General features: G+C 38.7%; 2 protein-coding genes and 1 long non-coding RNA gene across 5 annotated transcripts; 1 reads left to right on the top strand and 2 right to left on the bottom strand.

Annotated features, from left to right (window-relative positions):
- Positions 1-2,145: 2,145 nt before the first annotated feature.
- LOC306992246 lies at positions 2,146-4,879 on the bottom strand. The gene is made up of 3 exons (XR_013796246.1): positions 4,792-4,879; positions 4,147-4,288; positions 2,146-3,863 (listed from the first exon to the last, which is right to left on the bottom strand). It is a non-coding gene; the product is annotated as an uncharacterized lncRNA (long non-coding RNA).
- Positions 4,880-9,161, bottom strand: LOC306992693 (uncharacterized protein; the record flags this gene model as incomplete). The annotated part of the gene is made up of 8 exons (XM_079601823.1): positions 8,184-9,161; positions 7,596-7,967; positions 7,018-7,332; positions 6,176-6,367; positions 5,882-5,976; positions 5,696-5,746; positions 5,072-5,453; positions 4,880-4,971 (listed from the first exon to the last, which is right to left on the bottom strand). Coding segments are annotated over exons 1-8 (1,533 nt in total), but the record flags the coding sequence as incomplete, so codon positions are not given.
- A 5,833-nt stretch (positions 9,162-14,994) lies between these two features.
- On the top strand, positions 14,995-16,646 carry LOC306992890 (uncharacterized protein). 3 transcript variants are annotated; one of them, XM_079602159.1, is made up of 4 exons: positions 14,995-15,248; positions 15,476-15,515; positions 15,618-15,843; positions 16,299-16,646. In XM_079602159.1, exons 1-4 carry the CDS (start codon positions 15,237-15,239, stop codon positions 16,585-16,587), a joined length of 567 nt encoding a protein of 188 aa, XP_079458285.1. In that variant the 5' UTR covers positions 14,995-15,236; the 3' UTR covers positions 16,588-16,646. The 3 variants fall into 3 exon arrangements, with proteins under 3 accessions (XP_079458285.1, XP_079458284.1, XP_079458286.1); XM_079602158.1 differs by having other exon boundaries at positions 15,476-15,843; XM_079602160.1 differs by lacking the exon at positions 16,299-16,646 and adding an exon at positions 16,073-16,261 and having other exon boundaries at positions 15,476-15,843.
- The last annotated feature ends 106 nt before the right edge of the window (positions 16,647-16,752 follow it).

Raw genomic sequence — 16,752 nt, 5'->3', positions numbered from 1 at the left:
ATACAGTTAGTGAATCATAAATTTAGGGCATAACATATCGCCGGCGTTGGGTCGTCTCTTCACAGGCGTCGAGTCGTCTCATCACAGGCGTTGGGGCATCTGAAGTCTCCATGAGAGGCTGGATACATAACTGGAGCTGACGAACTCTATTTGAGTTATCTCGGGACAGGCGTCCCGAGATAACAACAAAAAAGGCAGATGGGAAATAATTAGCGTAGCTGCTGTTCATAGTCATACACATTATTTCTCATGAATTATTCTCATCATCGCATGTATGATTTATTTTTGCAGGATAGATGTTGAAGAGCTTGTGAACCGTCCCGTTCAACCTAAACCCCCTGTGGCCACGTACATCCCACCCAGAGCGTCAGCAGCACCTGTCCTGGTAGTGGTTCCTGCACAGCCTCAGGGACCATCCATGATGCTCTGTGGGGCCTCCAGCAGTCAAGGGTTCATACCTTACATACCTTACTACACCTACATCGGTCACTACATCCCCATGCATATTTGCACTACATTACCTCATCTCCTTGTATATATTGTGCGCATATTGTATATTGCTCAATGTGTACATGTATAAATCTTTTAATAAGAATCCTGTAAATATTAACTTATTGGTAGCCTACCTATTTTGCTATATTTTCTGCTAAATTACTTAATAATTAATGTTATGTTAATAATTATATTCTGTTTACCTTGTTACCTGTGTTATTGTTATTATTGTTGTGGTGTTTATTTATTTCTGATATGTAGATGTTGAACAAATAATAAAAAAGAATGTTTCCCCATTTGTCCACTTAATAGAGATAAAGACTGTCACATGAAACTGTATTGAGTATAACAGGGGCTGAATTACTTACCAGTAAGGTAAAGATAAAGTCTTTTTTTTCCAGCTAATGAATGATAAATACATTGACAGACAATCAGATTATTCAGCTTTAAAGAGCGCCAGCATTTAAAGTGGCAGACGAACAAAAACTGCAGTACATGCTTAGAATGAACAGCTTATCGTTCATTGGGTTCGGACGCTAATAAAGTTAACCATTATAGTTATTTTTCTAGGTGTGGATGGGCTTTAAGAGTACTGGGTCTGCATTTACTTTTTACAGTGCCTTTCAACTCTCTCTGTTCGTGAGCATCTAAAATAAATCAATAACACAAATTAAAGTCAAAGTCAAGTCAACATTTATTTAAAAGCAACAGATGTGCACTACAAGTGCTGTACAATAAGACATCGGGCAAATAAAAAGAAAGCATACAAAGAAACAATGCAGCGTCCAAAATATAAACACATTAAACAAAATACATTTTAAAAAAACACAAACGATACAAAAAATATTAAGTTTAACATATATGTCAGTGCTAAGCATTCATCTGTAATATAAATGAGATGCAAAAATTGTTATTTATACAGTGATACTGCCATTCAGTTTTTTGAAGAATTTGCATTACACTGAATGACAAAACTTCGACTTCAGCTTATATTGACAACCATCAACTGGCCACTATATTAAACAATGAGCTTGACCAGCAAAATTAATCACAATTATTCACAACATCTGCTTATTTGTCAAAAAATCTAATAATATAAGTGTTTTGTGGCATTTCACTGAATGATATGCGTTTTTGTAACTCAGGCTACCACACCATGAAAAGGTGTAATTATCAAATATTTAAGAATAAACCCACTTTTCTGCGGCACCACATGATCTCAGGGTGCCACTTGATGATGTCACAGACTGTCGAATGACTATCTGCTTTTTATATGATTTCAGAACGGCTTCTTGATCCTGTTTCACCGAATGACCTCTGACAAACTGCATTTTCTGGACAATTTTATTTTTTTAATACTTAAAAATAATAAGACATGATACTTTTAACATAACACAGCCAACACTTATGTGAACATGCCAAAACATTTTTTTTTGTTTATCTTGGTATTTTATGTTTATTTAAAGATGTAATGGCAAAATCAAACTCCAGACCATTACGCTGAATGACAACTTTACACTTTGGAACATTATTACCCCCATATTTTGACATTTTATTTTCACATATAATCGAGTCCCCGGTGCATCTACCAACCCAGAATACTTTGTTTGTTAAGCCTTTCTCTGTAAGCATGTCAAAAATAAGTCAGATCAGATTTCGCTCCCCTTCTGACGTAGGAAGAGGATCTTATTGTAATATTACCGGCTCTTAATCTGCACGTTTACACCCACCAGCCGTTTTCACAAGCAACAACAGTGTAACCAGTTCTGACACAATGGCAAAAGTTCGAGCAAAGCATGTAAACTGTTCTGTCGTACAGACGAGCACTGAACACTATAGAGTCCCAGCCTCAGATGAGACAAGAGAGCAGTGGATTAATTTAATTTTTAACGGAAATCCCCCAGAAACAGAGGAATCAATGTAACTCCACAATATCTAAATGTCTCCACTAACCAATTCAGAAACATCCAGGTTCAGTCTAAAAGTTGAATCTCTTCCTGAGTCTCTCTGTAAGGCTGCACTCGCTACAGTTATTTCTGAGATTTTGGATGAGATTATTCACATGTTTTGTTATACATACAGACGGTTGGTCTGGGAACGCCCCGTCACGTGATGTGAATTTAGCCCGTGGGGGAAAACATTGCCTTGGCTCTAATTGAAATACACGGGACAATCATGCCGAAGAGTTGCTGTGTCGTTTTCTGTACCGCCAATAAACAAACAAATTATTAATTGAAGTTCTATCTACATCCTTCCTAATAAACACACAGAACTGGAAAGGATGCCAATCGCTACGTAATGACGCGAGCCGTGAACCTAGGGAGTAGTTCGAGGTCTACACTCAATACAGACTGCAGTCGGTGAGTTAGGGATAACCGTCAGCACAGTCCCTCGGCAACTTCGTACTACTGATCACCGTTTTACAAAAGGATTAATAGTTTGAAGTGAAGCATATACGTACAAGTGACAAGGTTTTATGAAGTTATAGTATGCAACATATACGAAAGTTGATTGAGTTATAGGCTAATAATGCAAAATATGTCTGGAAACAACACCTCCGGCCATTTGGTTGGGTCATTGACCCAGTTTTAATTAAATAAGGGCAATCATAACCTATGGCAGTTAATTTTGCAATGTACAGTTGTCGGTCGGCAGGCGTCAATGACTCGCAATACGAGATTTTTGTCATTCAAATACACACGATGTTCGCTGTGTTTCCCCCCCGCCGACTCCACCCTCGCCACGCCAGACCCAACTATGACTAGATGCCGACTGTATGTATAGTGTGTGAAGCTCGTGTAAAGGATCAGCCCTCTTCTGAACGGAGGCGGAGCAGAAGCTCATTTGCATTTAAAGGGACACACACAAAATAACGCCACGTTTTTACTCACACTCAAATGGGGCAAATTTGACAAACTATAATAAATGATCCGGGGGTATTTTGAGCTGAAATTTCAGACACATTCTGGGGACACCATAAATTTATATTACATCTTGTGAAAAGGGGCATAATATGTCACCTTTAAGGTAGACACTTTACTTGCATTTAACAGGGTTTTTATGTATCTAAAATTACTTTTGCTAATTTAATTTGATGCGGACACGAAATGGTGAAGTCTCGTCTTTGACCCGTATACAGAGCGGTCATATATACAGATTGGTCATAAATACGTTGCTATATAAATAAAGATAGCTTGTCTTTTGAAACAAAGCAAATGTGCCTGTGATGACTTGATGACTTCTTTCCAGTCTTGCAGTCTCTCATGTTCTTGCTCAGACGTGGACAGGCTCTGAGTTTCTGTCAGGTTGGTGTTGGACTTCAGGCTTCGGGTCAAGTCTCGAGCTCAAGCTCTCAGCAAGCATGTTATTTCCTATCCAACACAAAGATTATATGAACAAGTCAACTCATGAATGATTTTTTAGAGCTAGAACAGAATTGAATTCTGTTTGCATCCCTGATTCTGTTATTTTCCTGTTTACTACATGAAGCCGCTGTAAAACAATCTATATAGTATAAAGCGCTCTATAAATGAAGGTGACTTGTCTTGATTATAAAAATAACATTACAATGAACACACATTTGAAAATCTCACTACAAATAATCCAGAATTGAAGACAAAAGATATAATCCTACTCTGTTACACTTCCTCACACCTGAAACTGATCGAGTGAATCTCCTGAACTTCTCCAATCTACTGTAGATCTCTACTAATCCATCTATGTTGTAACATCTGCTCTAACGTCGGGCGTTTAGCTGGATCCCGGGATAGGCACTGGCTAATCAGATCCCTGCACTCTGTACACATTTTAATAAGGAGAGAGCTGGTTAGTCATGACTATGTGACCTGGCATCTATGAAAACAGCATCTAAAACATGATTAATATACTGTAAAATGCTCCTTATCTTTAAAAAGTAAAAGTGAAGTATGTCGTTTCTGCGACACTAGTGGCAGCGAGTGGAATAAATGACAAAATAAAGCATATTTAAAATACATATTAGGAATACTTTTAGCTGTGTTGCATTTGCCTTTATGAAAATTTGCCTTTCTGCATCACAATGCTCTGTTCACTTTGACGTGTTCATGACCTGTTTAATCTTTGAAGGTATGAATGCAGTGAATTTTGGCTTTCACTTCTGTAACTAAAGCTGCATTTCTTTTCCCGTGGCTCTCGCCCCAAACTCTCGCTATACGTTGAGCCATATATAAAAAATCGTACATACTTCACCTTTAACTGTTTCTGTACAAAGCCTTTGCTTTATGTGTGTGTTTATCAATGTAATCAATATTATTCACTCACCTTTGGATAAGTTGGAGTTATGAAATGTAACTTTGGCTTGTGTGATTTCTCTTCTGTTGTGAAAAGGATGACATGCGTTCACCATCTTGTACTGCAACACTCCTAGAGACCAGACATTTGCTGGGACGGCGTGGAATCGAGGTTCTGTCAAGACTTCAGGTGGGATGTGATCCTGTATTCCTGAGAGAAAGACATTTGCACATTGTTGAGCTTTTTTTTTTTTAAAGCAAATAATTAGTAAGTCACTACATTCAGGTTTCCACACTCCCAGAATGCTCACCAATGTATATTTTGCTGTCGTAGCCATCGCTGCTAAATAGCTGACCGCAGCCAAAGTCTATCAGCTTGAGCTGTGCCGAGTCTTTCTTCAACAGGAAATTCTGCGGATGAGTGTCATTATGGAAAACACCACGATGGATGCAGTGTTGCACTGCCAGCACAGCCTGTCTCATGATGGACCGTGCTGTTGGTTCATACACTTGTTGATTACGAGTCATGAAGTCCAGCAAGCTCTCGCAGGGTTCAGGATACTCCATAACCAGAGTGAATTCTCTAGGATGTTCAAACCACTCGTACAGTTGTATGACGAAGGGGCTTATGGGTTCTCGCCTCATCATCATCAGCAGCGCCACTTCTGTAACGAGAGGTTCGGGATGTCCAGGCTAGAGAGAAGTAGTAGACAGAAGGTTAGCTGGGTAAAAATCTGAAGAAAACATATCATTTTGAAATGTACTTTTCTTTCATATTTTTAGATGCGTTCAAAAGAGCCTTTCCAGCTCAAAGTTATTTGGTGCCTCTAGGCTTATATTGATCACATTTACACCTAATGCTTCCTACGGGTGTATTGACTACAGTAATCTGCACTTAAACAACTCAATACACATTCAGGTTTTGTCCAACTTACAATATTAAGATAACGATCGTTGTCAATCTTGCGCATCCGCTTGATGGCAACCTGCAAAAAAAACCTAAAGTTTCAATAACAGTGACAGTATTCAAGCGCCTGACCTTCTAAGTATTAAACTATCTGTTAATTGTTTTAAATGTGTTTTGCAAGAGCAAAATGTTTGTACAATTCAGTAAGATTTACCTTTTTGCCATCAAATTTGCGTGTTCCCAGGAACACCCTGCCAAATCCTCCGGATCCAATCATCTTTTCCACGTTATAGAGAGACTCAAAGGACTCTGAAAAACAAACAGAAAAATATGAGACAATTATTAGCTTGCTAGATCCATTGTTTTATTTAAAAAATAAAACGTCCTGGTTGAGAAAATAATATTATAATGGGGGAAATAATATTAATATTCTCTAAAAGCAAGCCTTATTTTGAGTGGAAAACAAGATAATACTGTTTAAAATAATGTTGGAGAGATAATGATTTACCATTATTTGGCTCGACGCCGGAGTGATCTGGAGCAGGGGATGATGGTTCAGGATCAGGATCTGCTGGAGGAACGAAAGGCTCCACAACATTCACAGCACTACAGGAACAGCAGCAGAAAACACACTTGATAGCCTTCCAGAACCTGCGGAGACAACCAGGTATTTTCCTCTTCCTACGTACTGGAGCTTTTTCTAAAATGAAGAAAAAACAATTGAAAACAACTATTAGACACATCTCTGACGTCAAATTAAGCAATGATATTATGACATAACTTACATTTTACTGTTAAATTCTGTAATGATACAAATCTAAAGTAATGGGAATGTTTCACGCTATCCACACAATTCTAAATGATTTTCTTGGTTAAAGGAACATTATATTTTATAATTTTGCATTATGGGAACGTTACTTTTGAATGTTCTCGGAATGTTTTGAAAATGTTAGTTAAACGTTCAATTGAAATATTCCTAAAAAAAATTATTTCACTTTATTTTGATGGTCCCTTTGTTGTTGTTGTCTATAAGTAACTCTGCACCTACATGTCTACTAACTCTCATTAGAGTATTAGTAGAGTATTAGTAGACTGGTAAGGTTAGAGTTAGAATAAGTTGACATGTAGTTGCAAAGTTACGTAAAGTCAACATAATTTTTCAAAAGGGACCATCAAAATAAAGTGTTTTCTTTACACAAAGAAATCAGAAAGAATATTTCAGCGAAATTTTGCTGAGCAACAGTAAATGTGACCGGACATTAACATGTTAAAACCTTGAGTCAGTAATGCATGAAATAGCAAAATCTCTATCTGTAGACTTTACACTGCCCAGCCTTATTTCAGTGTCACCTGTTGAGCTCTTGTTCACTGGAGAATCCTCCACGGCACCCTGAGCAGTTCGGCCAGTTGAAGTCTCTGTTGACTCGACAGGAACTTGACCCGGCAGCGGAGGACACAGAAACCCTTCGAGGCTGACGGACCCGGACAAGCTCTCCGATCCATCGCCACTCCACCTCCACTCGACGCTGTACGAGCCTCGGCTGCTCAGACTCAACGACTCTCTACACCTCCTCTCCACGTGGGCCTCAGAGAGGGACCAAGCTGAGGATGACGTGATGCCCGGAGAAGAATCTGTGGAAGCCGTTCTCCAGGATCTGGAGCGGCCTGAGGATGGAACATTTCAGACATCAAAAGCTGTTTTTGTTTTATTTTTTATAATATTAATAATCAATGTCAGTGGTCACATCAATTGTTACTTTGGTTTCACTTTATTTCCTTTTAACACATTCGGTTGTCTATAAGTAACATTGCACCTACATGTCTACTAACTCTCATTAGAGTATTAGTATTAGTAGAATGACAAATCAGCCATTGAAAATAGAAATAGAAACTTAGCCATTACTTCTTTATTAAAAACCTATTCTGACCTCTGCGAGAGTGTTCATATGAAGTGGACGGACGTCCATCATCTGGCCTCTGCTTCGCCCTCGTCCCGTGAGCCTGACGTCCATCATCTGGCCTCTGCTTCGCCCTCGTCCCGTGATCCTGACGTCCATCATCTGGCCTCTGCTTCGCCCTCGTCCCGTGAGCCTGGCGTCCATCATCTGGCCTCTGCTTCGCCCTCGTCCCGTGAGCCTGACCTGTGGACACAGAAAACTCAGAAGACAGAGATGTTAAATATCCAGGAAGATCCTGGCTCTGTGTCTGGGTCGGATCCTGATCACGGTCATCATAACCGGGTCCCCAAACCTCCTGACCAGCCGTCTGAGAGAAAGCGGCTCTCCTGGATCTGGAGCGGCCTAAGGATGGAATGTTTCACACATCACATAGTTAGTAATGCTTTAATAATAATAATCAATGTCAGTACAACATTTTACTTCAGTTCAATACAAAAGTTTATTTCACATGCAAGGAATCAAATAAATGTGATCAAATGGGTTCTTCACATTAATGTAGTCAGTCATTGTACAGCATCATATCATGGATAAACCTAAATGAAAAACTGAAGCACTCACCTCCTCTTTCACCCATCATGTGAGCCATGGACATCCTCCTCCAAACTGCAATAAAAACAATACAAAATACAACACAAAATACAATACAATAAAATATAAATCACCTCAGAAATACTCCCCTAAAAATAAACAATTAAATAACTCCTTCTAAAATAAGAAAACAACAATCAAATGAAAAGTATTCTCAGAAATTAAATGACGCAAAAATTAAAAAATATTATTTAAAAAATATATCTCTATATAGGCTAAAGGATATATCCTCCGATGTCCTTCTAGAATAAAAGTCTCCTCTCAGAAATCAGCTTCAAATTCGCAAGATTTGCTCAGAAAATTCTCTGCAAAAGTCTGTAAGTTCGCCTCGTCTCTCAACCAACAACAGACAGACTGCGATCGTTTTAAGTGTAAATATAAATGCAGAATTCATAACAACCGTCGCTATAGCAACTACAAATTCGAATCACTCATATGCTCACACGCACACACATATGAGCAGAGCAGAGCACGTGAGCACACGTCAAATCTGATTTATTAAATAGTTACAAATTTAATGTTTACATTTCTTTAATATGAGATTCTTTCATAGCAGTATTATTATTAAAAATCTGTGGAAAAAGGGAGAATAAATCGGACTTCATCTTATGAATTAAATTTGCCCATTTCCGCATACATAACCATCAAGGCCAATCAGCTTTCAGTATCTCTAATGCGTCATCAAACGGTTAGTATTAGTGGTGAAGAAATCCAAATTATTGTTGAATTCTTTATTAACATTGTTCACAGTTGTTACCCAGTTAACTATAAACTTGCTAAATGTAATAATAGTTGTACCCCATGTGCTCCTTTTGTCATTATTTTGAAGAGACAATCATGTGTTTTGGGACTGTGTGAATTGTGTGAATTGTAAAAGTATTTTGGATTTACTTTTCAAACGTTGTTAAAAGGTAACTTAGGCAGGCCAATCTATATTCAAACTTCTGTATAAACCAAACATACTCTCTGATATTAGACCCTTCTCATTTTAAATTTGTAATTAATTTATACTTTTTCTTGCCAAATTTAATATTCACAAATGTAAATTTTAATTTGTTTAAGAAAGAGTTTGAGGACATCTAAAAACTGTGTGTGTGTGTGTGTGTGTGTGTGTGTGTGTGTGTGTGTGTGTGTGGATAAATATTTTTTGCTTTTAAACTGTGTGTGTGTGTGTGTGTGTGTGTGTGTGTGTGTATGTGTGTGTGTATAATAAAATCCTAACTGTGACAGAAAGTAGACTTTGATTATATTTAAATATACATGGAAATGCAGTGTGTATAATACATGGAAATGTTTAAAACATTGTTTACCAGCGAATAAATATTTATCCAACCACATTTATACATAGTATAAAACACTAGATGGCACAATATACCTATTTTTAATAGACACATGTCAGGTCAAGTCATCTTCATTTATGTGATAAGGGACAGCTAACTGGTGCTATTTTTATTGACCTTTCCAAAGCCTTTTTATGCGATAGGTGTGAATCAAAGTGCTTTTTATGGTTTCATTCTTATCTTCATAATAGACGGCAATGTGTTGCTTTTAAAGGTTCACTGTCTGATTATGTATTGGTTGATAAGGGGGTTCCACTCCAGGACCTCTTTTGTTTTCGCACATTTGCTCCATCGGAAAGATGCATCTTTATGCTGATGATACCATAATTTATACGACTGACTCGGATATTCACTGGATCCAGAACAGGTTACAAGCTGATTTTATTACGACTCAAAAATGGCTTCACAGTAACAACTTAGTGTTGAATATGGAAAAATCCTGTTGTATGTTATTTGGGACGAGTCACAGACGGCCATGTGCTCTTAACTTGCAACTGTTTTTTGAGGATGGGTCCTCCATGGTGAAATTGGAAAAATTGAAATACCTTGGTTTGTAGATTGATTCTGAGCTTACGTTTAAACCTCATATTGAGTATATCACAAAAAGAATATATGGCTGTCTCAGGACACTCTATAGATCTGTTAATTGTTTCACATTAGAATTTAGGAAAATGTTAATTTGTCAGTTGATATTGCCCATTATTGACTATGCTGATATCATCTACATAGTGACACTGCTCTTAAGCCACTTAATGTTGTTTTTAACTCTCTATGTAGATTTGTCCTGAGGTGTCCTTTTAAAACGCATCATTGCATAATGTATGCATCACTAAATTGGCTTCAGCTTAATTCAAGAAGAGACTTCCATTGGTTCATTTTTATTTTCAAATGTGCCTACTTTGACTGTCCTCCAAATCTGAAAGAACTCTTGGTTCCTCGTAGTTCTATGTACCCACTTAGAGTCATGCAATATCTCGTCTTTACTGTACCAGGAATCTTTTCAGCCGATGGACGTAAAACTTTTCATTATAAAGCTACTAGGGATTGGAATAATCTCCCTCTTTCTTTGAGATCCATTTTATCTTTTCGCAGATTTAGGTTATCTATATTTCAATATCTTAACAATGTGTGTGAATGTTACGGATGTTGGACTAATAGTATTGCTTGTAATTGTTTTTGTTTTATGTAACTGTCTAATTGATTTACCTCCTGTGGATTCGATCTCTGGTGGTCTTATGTGACACCTCTTTACATTGAATTTCTTATATCATGGGTTCCAATTGTGTAATGAGCTAAATGTGATTTACTTATTGAGATAGCCATAACATTTCTGAGCTATGATGTGTCTTTGGTTTGGGGTAAAGGTGTAGGTAACTAAAGTGTAGTTACTAACCTATAGTAACTAGATTGTTGTTGTTTTTTGTTTTGTTTTATTTTCTGTTGTATTGTTTATGTGTATTTGGACCCCCTTGAAAATGAGATGTTGCATCTCAAGGGGCTATCCATTCATAAATTGAAATTGAAATGTATATAGCGCTTTTAACAATGTAGATTGTTTCAAAGCTGCTTTACAGAGATAAACATATAATTTATGGTAACAGGTTGTTTTGGCTTTATAGCAGTTCTTGTTATTGTTATTTTCCAGCTAATGTTAGTTTTGATTGATTCACTTCCGTCGAAAGGATCATTTGTTATTAAATTAGGGGCCGCTAAGACGACACGTTCTCTCTACACAGACTTTAAACGCGAACCTGTGAGAAACGCTGATGGCGCTCACGTGCGCATCAAGAATTAATTCTATAGTTATGTGCGTTTGAATATATGTGCGCATGTTTTGTAATTCCCTACAAACCAAGCCTAAACAAACTACTTGTCCTGCCTATAAATTTGATACAGAATTTTATTTTATTTTATCACTACGGGGTAGATTTTCCACAATGCTTTATCTGTAGAGTAGGCTAGTAAAGGGATCCTCCATAGGGAGAGGCTAGTTGGCACTTCAGCACTGCGTTGTCATCGGGTCCAGGCGAAGGTCGTTCGTCAGATCTGGATACGGCCTGGATCCGGCATTTAAGACACTAAAATAAGCGTAGATGCGATTCTTCTTATGATGTAATGAGTACATCAGGATTTAAGGGAAGTGTTCCCAGTTCCGGCTGACCTAATTTATGCAGCCTAACATTGAGTTATAAAAGTCTATAATGTATTATGTGCTAGGTCAAAGAGATGTGTCTTTAATCTAGATTTGAACTGACAGAGTGTGTCTGCTTCCCGGACAATGTTAAGAAGACTGTTCCAAAGTTTTGGAGCTAAATAGGAAAAGGATCCACCGCCAGCAGTCGATTTTGATATTCTAGGTATTATTATCTGGCCGGAATTTCGAGATCGCAATAGACGTGAAGGACTATAATGCGTTAAGAGCTACCTCAAGTACTGCGGAGCTAAACCATTTAGTGCTTTGTAAGTAATCAGCAATATTTAAAAATTTATACAATGTTTAATAGGCAGCGAATGCAGTGTTGACAGAACGGGGCTAATATAGTCATACTTCCTGGTTCTGGTAAGAACTCGAGCTGCTGCGTTTTGAACTAGCTGTAGTTTGTTTGTTAAGCGTGCAGGGCAACCACCCAGTAGAGCATTACAATAATCTAGCCTTGAGGTCATGAACGCATGAACTAAATGTTCCGCATTTGTCAATGAGAGCATATGGCGTAATTTAGATATATTTTTAAGATGGAAAAATGCGGTTTTACAGATACTAGACACACGACTTTCAAATGAAAGATTGGTATCAAAGAGCACACCCAGGTTCCTAACCGACGACGAAGACTTAAGAGAGCAGCCATCAAGTGTTAGACAGTACTCTAGGTTATTACGTGTGGAAGTTGTTTGTCCAATGATTAGAATCTCTGTTTTTTTCAGAATTTAGTAATAGGAAATTACTAGTCATCCAATTTTTTATATCAGCTATGCATTCCGTTAATTTTGTGAATTGGTAGGTTTCGTTAGGTTTTGAAGAAATATACAGCTGAGTATCGTCGGCATAACAGTGAAAGCTAATTCAATGTTTCCTAATGATATCTCCTAATGGTAGCATATACAGAGTGAACAGCAGCGGTCCTAGTACTGAGCCTTGTGGTACGCCATACTGAACTTGTGATTGATAAGACATCTCTTCATTTACTGCTACAAACTGATAATGGTCAGATAAGTATGATTTAAACCATGCTAGTGCAATTCCACTAATGCCAACATAATGTTCGAGTCTATTTAAAAGGGTGTTGTGGTCAATGGTGTCAAATGCAGCACTAAGATCAAGTAATACTAATAGAGAGATACAACCACGATCGGATGATAAGAGCAAATCATTTGTGACCCTAACAAGAGCTGTCTCGGTACTATGGTATGGTCTAAATCCGGACTGAAAATCCTCGCAGATATCATTTCTTTCTAGAAAGGAACACAGTTGTGAGGATACTGCTTTTTCTAATATCTTTGACAGAAAAGGCAGATTAGAGATCGGCCTGTAATTGACTCATTTTGTAGGATCAAGTTGCGTTTTTTTAACAAGCGGTTTAATCATAGCTAGCTTAAAGGTTTTTGGTACCTATCCTAAAGAGACAAAGATGAATTAATGATATTAAGAAGAGGATCTATGACATCTGGAAACATCTCTTTCAGTAGCTTAGTCGGTATAGGGTCTAACATAAAAGTTGTCGATTTGTATGATTTGACGAGTTTGCAAAATTCTTCCTCTCCTATAGCAATGAATGAATAAAATTTTCCCTCAGGGAGACTACAATGCACTTCCTGATGCGATACTGTATTAGACGGTTGCATAGTTATAATGTTGTCCTGATATTATCGATCTTATAAGTGAAGAAGTTCATAAAGTCATTACTGCTGTGTTGCTTGGAAAATTCTTAGCTTTAAGCTTTCTTTTTCGGTAGTTTAGCCACTGTTTCAAATAAATACCTAGGATTATGTTTATTTTCTTCTAATAGGGTTGAAAAATAAGCACATCTAGCAGCTTTTAAAGCCTCTCTGTAAGCAATCGAGCTCTCCTTCCATGAAATCCGAAATACCTCTAGTTCTTCTAAGCTATCCGGGATGCTGAGATGATGAAACTGATTAGGAAGATTATTGATAAAGCATTCTTTAGTGGCAGAAGTGATCGGTCTAACATATTTATAACACGGAGTCTGCTTTGCAGCCTTGGCTAAATGTAATTTACATGAGACTTGATAATGATCTGAGATGTCATCGCTCTGCTGCAGTATTTCAACAGCATCAACATCTATTCCATGTGATAGTATTAGATCTAGAGTATGATTACGGCAATGAGTAGGTCCTGACACGTGTTGTCTAATGGCACTTTTCCACTGCACAGTACCAGCTCGCCTTGGCTCGCCTCACCTCGACTCGACTCGCCTCTGTTTGGTTTTCCACTGTGTAAAAGTTGTACCAGTACCTGCTTCCAGGTACTTTTTTTCGTATCACCTCCGGCGAGGTTCTAAGCGAGCCGAGGCGAGCTGAGGCGATACTAAAACATGACGTGACACACGGGAGACTGCTGATTGGTCAGAGAGAATCGTCACTATTCACTGCGCCATCATTGCACGCGCCAGACGGAGTATCCTGAATAACCCCTGCATTTTTAAATAGTTTTGCCAGAGATTGCGTGATATACCCATTACTAATATTATGTAAAACAGCATACACTCGATTTCCTCCATTGTCCTGTTTGTGTGGGTAGCGGGTGTGTGTCGCGTCGCTATGACGACCACCAGGTACTATTGTGGAAGTACTATGCAATGGAAAACGGAGCGAAACGCGAGCCGAGCCGAGACGAGCTGAGTCGAGTCGAGCTGGTACTGGTAATGGAAAAGCGCCATAACTCCAATTGAGTTTACAATGTCTTTAAATGCCAATCCCAATCCATCTTTTTCATTATCTATGTGTATATTAAAATCACCAACAATTAGTACTTTATCTGCAGCCAATACTAATTCTGATAGAAAGTCCGCAAATTCTTTGATAAAGTCAATATGGTGCCCTGGTGGCCTGTATACAGTAGCCAGCAGAATTTTCAAACGTGATTTATCGTTTACACTATATATTTTTAAATGAACCACCAACAGTTCAAAAGAATTATATTTAAAACTAGATTTGAAAATATTACTATAAATTACAGCAACACCTCCTCCTTTGCGTTTCAGACGAACGTGTGCGTGTGTGAGCTCTATGCTGTTCACATAGCATCAACTGGGTGTATGAGATGCACACACACAAAATAGCCTATTGCGGACAAAAGACAAATTGTATGTCATGCTACTGGGCGATGCCCACTTTGTAATCAAAATTAGTTTCTGATGTACAATAATGCATGAATGGTCATGTCTTTCAGGTGTATCTGTTTGCATTTGCTGTGCAGTGGAACAGCCGCATTAATCACTCCGGGTTGCTGGTGGTCATGGCAGGCAGACGTGGTGTATGGACCCGCGGCAGATTCAGCGCCTGAATCAGCAGGCTGAGGGGCTCTTCGGTAAAGAGCATGTCCTCGAGCCCAACTTTGCCGCTCCAAAGCCCTACCCTGCTGTATACAAGGACCCAGACGAGGAGGAGCTCCATAGAGTAGAGTACGCCATGTGCCAGTCAACCAGCTTCACTGCAAGGGATTACTATGCCCAGCAAGGTACACAATCATGCATTATAACAATATACATGCATACTAAGCGGTCAAATACCTATAAATATCATGCATATTCTATCCATGACAAGTATGTATGATATAGTTTCATTTTTATTTGACATAATATGAAACAAATGAACTGCAGCATTGCCATGTTGTGTTAATTAGTCTACTGTTAGTTGTTGTAACTACCTAGACACACTGGAGATTAGTACATTACATATTTGCAGTTGAGGAAGAGCCGTGAAGAAGAGGAGACGGCTGAACAAAGTGAGGACAAGCTGGCAGATGAGGGTGTGGACGTGGGTGTAGAGTCAGAGGAGGATCCTATGGACACTGTCAGTGACAAACATGTCATCCTCACTCAATCAGAACAGGAGGAGGAGGAGGACAGTCCTGTTCTGCAGGATGTGCTGATGACCCAGAGCCATCTGCATCTTCCTGGGCTGGAGGAAGTGGAAGCCGTGGCCCTGCTCCTTTTAGAACGGGCAGACAACAGTGACCGTCACCCAGTGCCAGCTGACCCAAGGCTGAAGATTGGCACTGCAGTTGGTGCTCTGCATGAGCATGACAGGTCTGCAGCCAACTTTGTAAAAAGGTATGAGTCTAGGTGGGGTTACACCCTGTTTGGCAGATGCTTGGGAGCTGACACACCTGATTCAATTCAATTCAATTAAAATTTATTTGTATAGCGCTTTTCACAATACATATAGTTTCATAGCAGCTTTACAGAAAATGCATTTCAAAAATGTACATCCAAAAATACAGTTAGTGAATCATAAATTTAGGGCATAACATATCGCCGGCGTTGGGTCGTCTCTTCACAGGCGTCGAGTCGTCTCATCACAGGCGTTGGGGCATCTGAAGTCTCCATGAGAGGCTGGATACATAACTGGAGCTGACGAACTCTATTTGAGTTATCTCGGGACAGGCGTCCCGAGATAACAACAAAAAAGGCAGATGGGAAATAATTAGCGTAGCTGCTGTTCATAGTCATACACATTATTTCTCATGAATTATTCTCATCATCGCATGTATGATTTATTTTTGCAGGATAGATGTTGAAGAGCTTGTGAACCGTCCCGTTCAACCTAAACCCCCTGTGGTCACGTACATCCCACCCAGAGCGTCAGCAGCACCTGCCCTGGTAGTGGTTCCTGCACAGCCTCAGGGACCATCCATGATGCTCTGTGGGGCCTCCAGCAGTCAAGGGTTCATACCTTACATACCTTACTACACCTACATCGGTCACTACATCCCCATGCATATTTGCACTACATTACCTCATCTCCTTGTATATATTGTGCGCATATTGTATATTGCTCAATGTGTACATGTATAAATCTTTTAATAAGAATCCTGTAAATAATAACTTATTGGTAGCCTACCTATTTTGCTATATTTTCTGCTAAATTACTTAATAATTAATGTTATGTTAATAATTATATTCTGTTTACCTTGTTACCTGTGTTATTGTTATTATTGTTGTGGTGTTTATTTATTTCTG

The sequence above is a fragment of the Phoxinus phoxinus genome (genome assembly GCF_949152265.1).
Source record: "Phoxinus phoxinus genome assembly, chromosome: 24".
Taxonomy (NCBI): domain Eukaryota; kingdom Metazoa; phylum Chordata; class Actinopteri; order Cypriniformes; family Leuciscidae; genus Phoxinus; species Phoxinus phoxinus.
This window is presented reverse-complemented; position numbering and strand designations above follow the sequence as displayed.

What these genes read in the sequence shown, in the direction of transcription:
- LOC306992890 (XM_079602158.1), top strand. An exon ending in GCAGCCAACTTTGTAAAAAG is followed by an intron (nt 15,844 to 16,298) that starts GTATGAGTCTAG and finishes TTATTTTTGCAG; the next exon opens with GATAGATGTTGAAGAGCTTG.